Source organism: Microtus pennsylvanicus, chromosome 13 (assembly GCF_037038515.1).
Source record: "Microtus pennsylvanicus isolate mMicPen1 chromosome 13, mMicPen1.hap1, whole genome shotgun sequence".
NCBI lineage: Eukaryota > Metazoa > Chordata > Mammalia > Rodentia > Cricetidae > Microtus > Microtus pennsylvanicus.
Window position 1 is genome coordinate 52,135,220 of NC_134591.1, and position 4,825 is coordinate 52,140,044.

A 4,825-nucleotide genomic window follows, 5' to 3' on the forward strand; every position below is an offset into this window, starting at 1 on the left:
CATTTCAACTAGAGTAGATAGCTTTCTTATTCTGGGGATCCCCTGTCTCTCCCTTCCTGAGATGGAATAGGAGTGTGAGACTGCGCACATGTCATGTATTATGTTCAGGTTCTAGGAGTTATGTGAAAAGATTAGCTATTCCTCACTCTCCTGAGACATTTTTGTCATCAGCCTCATTTGAGAGATGGAGAGACTGAGACATTGGGAGGTTCAGTAATTTGAGAAGTGTACACAGAAGTTAAACAGTGTGCTCAGAACTCACACCCCACCTTTTCTTAATTAAACACTACTGTTTTTTATTTTATACATATGTCTTTTTGCCTACATACATGCCTGTAACCATGTGTGTGTGTGGCCTGTGAAAGTAAGAAGAGGGAGTTACATTGCCTGGAACTGGAGGCATAGACAGTTCTGAGCAATCTGTCCTTGGAACAGCAATCAGTGCTCTTAACCTTTGTGTCAACTCAATATCTGTTATCTCCCTGTTCTGCCTGTGTCAGGTGACTCTTAGATGAATATGATTCTCTTTCAGCCTCCACTATGTGGGTGATTCCAGGAAACAACCAAACCCGGGTTTCTAAGTTCATCCTGCTTGGCTTCTCCAGTGACCCCACGACCAGCAGCATCCTCTTCATTGTGTTCCTTCTCATCTACCTGAGCTCAGTCATGGGCAATGGGCTCATCAGCCTGCTGATCTGCCTGGACTCACATCTGCACACTCCCATGTACTTCTTCCTCTGCATACTCGCCATGTTGGATATGGCCTATGTCACCACCACCATGCCCCAGATGTTGGTGCATCTTCTTGCTCACTCTAAGACCATCTCCTTTGCGGGATGCTGGATACAGATGTATTTGTTTGGTGCTCTGGCTTTAACTGAGTGTACCTTGTTTGTTGTCATGGCTTATGACAGATATGTGGCCATTTGCTACCCACTGCATTATACTGTCATCCTCAACTGGGGACTGTGCATACGACTGACAACTGGGTCTTTAGTCTGTGGTTTCCTGTCTGCTTTGTTACATACATCCTTCACCATGAGTCTGCCATATTGTGGGCCCAACAAAGTCAACCACTACTTTTGTGAAGGCCCTGCAGTGCTTAGCCTGGCTTGCATGGATACCCACCTCATTGAGATGGTTGACCAGGTCTTGAGTATTCTTATGTGTCTTATTCCAATTTCCCTCATTATGACATCCTACATTCATATTGTCATGACAGTTCTCAAGATCAAGTCCAGCCAAGCCCGCTGCAAGGCGTTCTCTACCTGTACTTCCCACCTGACTGTGGTCACATTCTTCTATGGTCCAGGCACTTATATCTACATGAGACCCAACTCCAGCTATTCCCCTGAGCGAGACAAGCAGATCTCACTCTTTTACAATGCCTTTAGTGCCTTGCTCAACCCAATGGTCTACAGTCTGAGGAACAGGGACATCAAGAGGGCGTTTCTCAAGGTGTTGGCACATGGTAGGGTGGACTACTGAACCAGGATCCAGGAGACGCTGGAGTGGATTATCCACTTTTTGGTAAAGGGACAGAATCGTAATTTTATTTAGCTGTCTTGTGTATTTGACAAATATAGTACATGGTAACTGGGACAAACCACTGTGAAACTAAGCTGACTATCTTGATTTAAAGGCTACTTTAACATATAATTCTGAACACCTCTGTAGTCTTACTGCATTAGAAGTCTAAATAATCATTTGTTGTTCATGCTTGTAGCTGTGGGTTGGGAGTGTCCTTCTGTTCTCTCACATCCATCCTGAAGGAGGAACCTTATGTCTAACATGTCATCCTAGAACAGAAGGAAAGAACATTGGGCAAACTCACTATGACTGAGCTTCTCAAGAATGACCTGTGTCTCTTTCTACACATTCTCTCAACCAAAAAGTAGTATGATTCAGCCTGACAGCAGGATGTGTGAAGTTGTTTTTTTTTTTTTGTGTGTGTGTGTAGAGAGAAGTAATAATGTTCTGTGTCCATGGTCTGATATGTTGGTTTCTCTACTTAGAAGTGAGAAAGTCATATGCATTACGTATCCTGGTGTAGTTTCCAGAACACAGCAGCATACCTATAATCCAACACAAACATGCTAACTGTTAATAGCATAGTAGAGACAGCAGAATGCTAAGTAGCACAGAATGTGTTGTTAGGACAGAGGTAAGCTGATAAGAGTGTGGAAAAGAGGTAATACAGCTCAGAGAATGAACTTCACATGTAAATTCAGTGTGGTCTATAGAGAAACCAGATATTGCCTCTTCAGTCAAAAGCGATAATGCTGGCAGTGAAGGGAGCTGGGGTCTCATCGGAGCCTTTCCAAATTTTCTCCTATAGGCAGCAGCCAAGGGCATGTCCAGCTGTTGACTGCTGATTGCTGGCTCCCTTTCCACCCTTGGATGGGAATGGATTGCCTACCATCTTCAGAGAACCTCTTAACTGGCCAATCAGCAGATTCCTCTATGACTGACCTATTCTTTCTTAAAGAGGCCTCAGGCTTTCCAGTTCTATTCTGTGGTCAGGTATTTCTAGATAATGGGTACCCTTCATTCATAGTCAACAATCCTTACTATTGTTATATATATATGTATATATATTTGAGAATTCTCATATATCCTGGGCTATCCTGAAACATTACACATTTTGAAGATTACCTTGAACTTTCAATCTTTTTCCCCTGTCCTCCCCACTGCTGGGATTATAGCATGGGAAACCACACCTGGGAGAATTTTTGTTTTTCTGATGATATCCTTTGTTTTATAAAAGTTTTTACCTTGATAAAATGCAATTCATATACTTTTAAGTAAGTCAGATTTTCCCTATATAGCCCTGTCTCTTCTGGAACTAACTATGTAGCTCAGGCTAGCATTAAACTCAGAGTTCCTCCCATATCTGACCTAGGAGTGTTGGTGTTATAGGAATTCTGCACTCCACCTGAGCAAGAACTTTTTTTTATTTTTCCATTCAAATATTCATACTTTCTTTCCTCCTCCCAATCCCCTCCCGTTCCCCCATACTCCCTCCTTCCTCTCTCTCCCTGCTTGAGAGAGGGCAGGGAACCCTGCCCTGTGGAAAGTCCAAGGCCCTCCCCACTACATCCAGGCCTAGGAAGCTGTGCATCCATATAGACTAGGGTCCCAAAAAGCCAGAACATGCCGTAAAAACAAGTCCCAGTGCCTTTATCAATGGCTTCTCAGTCAGTCCCCATTGTCAGCCACAATCAGAGAGTCCAGTTTGATCACATGCTCATTCAGACCCGGTCCAGCTAGATTTGGTGAGCTCCCATTAGAACAGGCACAGTTATAATGTGGACCAACTCCTCACGGTCCTGACTTCCTTGCTCATCTTCTCCTTCCTTCTGCCTTTCAACTGGACCTTGGGAGCTCAGTTTGTTGCTCTGATGAGGGTCTTTGTCTCTATCTCCATCCTTCGCAGGATGAAGATTCTATGGTGATATTTGAAATAATCATCAGTGTGATAGTGGGGTAAGGACAGTTCAGGCATCCTCTCCAACTGCTGACCAAGGACCTAGCTGGGGACATCCCTGTGGACACCTGGGATCCCCTCTAGAGCCAAGTCTCTTGTCAACCCTAAAATGGATCTCTTAATGTAGATATCTTCTTCCCTGCTCCTATATCCGCCCTTCCTCTATCTCCACCATCCCACTCCCCCAAGCTCTTGCCAGTTTTTCCCTTCTCCCTTCCCTCTCCCCCTCTCCCTTTCCCCCAGTCTCACTCCCACCCTTGCTCCACCCCCATGCCCGGCAATCTTGTTTGCTTCCAATTTCCAGGAGGTTCTATATATGTTTTTCTTTGGGTTCACCTTGTTATTTGGCTTCTCTTGGCTCTGAGCAAGCACTTTTATTTCTTGTTATTTTGCAGTAGATCTAAGAAATTGTTTCTTTATCCAATGTCATGAAAATTTACTCCTTTTTTTTTTTTAGATTTTGACTCTTTCTGAGTAGTGTTATATGGTAAGTAGCAAGGGCCCAGTTTTTCTTGTGAATATCCATGTGTGTGTTCTGACTTTCTCTTCAGACTTTCTTTGACCTCCAGGCCCCAAAGAATAACATGGAGCCATATTGCCCATTATGAAGCTTTGCTGTAAGCTTAGGCTTATTCTCAACTAGCTCTTACAACCTAATTCTATTAATCTAAATTCTGCCACTTGATTTTTTTCCTCTCTTCCATTCTGCGTGTCTCACTTGCTTCACATCCTAGCTGGAGTCTCTCTTGTGTACCTACATTCATCTCAAGTTCCTCTCTTCCCCCAGAAGTCCTGCCTATTCTCTTCTGTCTAGCTATTGGCCATTCAACTCTTTATGAAATCAACAGTAGGCACCTTACGCACAAGGTGAACAAATATCCTGCAACATTTCCTCCTTTTGTCTAAGAAAGTAAAGTGTTTAACTCTAACACAGCAAGAAAAATTATCAAGTAGAAATTACATTCCCAATGCCCAGTTCAGTAGTTTTAACATTTGTAGCAATTATTATCTATGCTGTCTTGATGAGTCCAGTTTTTTGCCTAAACCACTTCTATCATAACTTGTACTGCCAACCTAAAAATATCTTTTTAGACCTTAAAACATTTTCTTAGAAAAGCATGACATTTTATGTCCTTCAACCACATAAACTTTGCATCTCTTTTGGAAGTTTATTTTCTGAATTTGGCAGCAAAGAAAATGTAGTTATAATTTTCTAGTTATACAAAGGTACCACTATCTAGTCTTTATGCTCCATCAGTGACACTACAGGGATAAAATTTTACCTGAGAAAACAGGAAGCGCAGAGAAGCAGCTTCATTATGGGAGGAATGGGGGAGT

The 4,825-nt window shown here is 42.8% G+C and overlaps 1 protein-coding gene across 1 annotated transcript; it reads left to right on the top strand.

Annotated features, from left to right (window-relative positions):
* Positions 1–540: 540 nt before the first annotated feature.
* LOC142833718 (olfactory receptor 2A12-like) lies at positions 541–1,488 on the top strand. Its single transcript, XM_075945406.1, has one exon. The coding sequence runs from the start codon at positions 541–543 to the stop codon at positions 1,486–1,488; it is 948 nt and encodes a 315-aa protein (XP_075801521.1).
* The last annotated feature ends 3,337 nt before the right edge of the window (positions 1,489–4,825 follow it).

Bases quoted from the DNA above. Each gene is read 5' to 3' on its own strand.
- LOC142833718 (XM_075945406.1), top strand. From the start codon at position 541: ATGTGGGTGATTCCAGGAAACAACCAAACCCGGGTTTCTAAGTTCATC.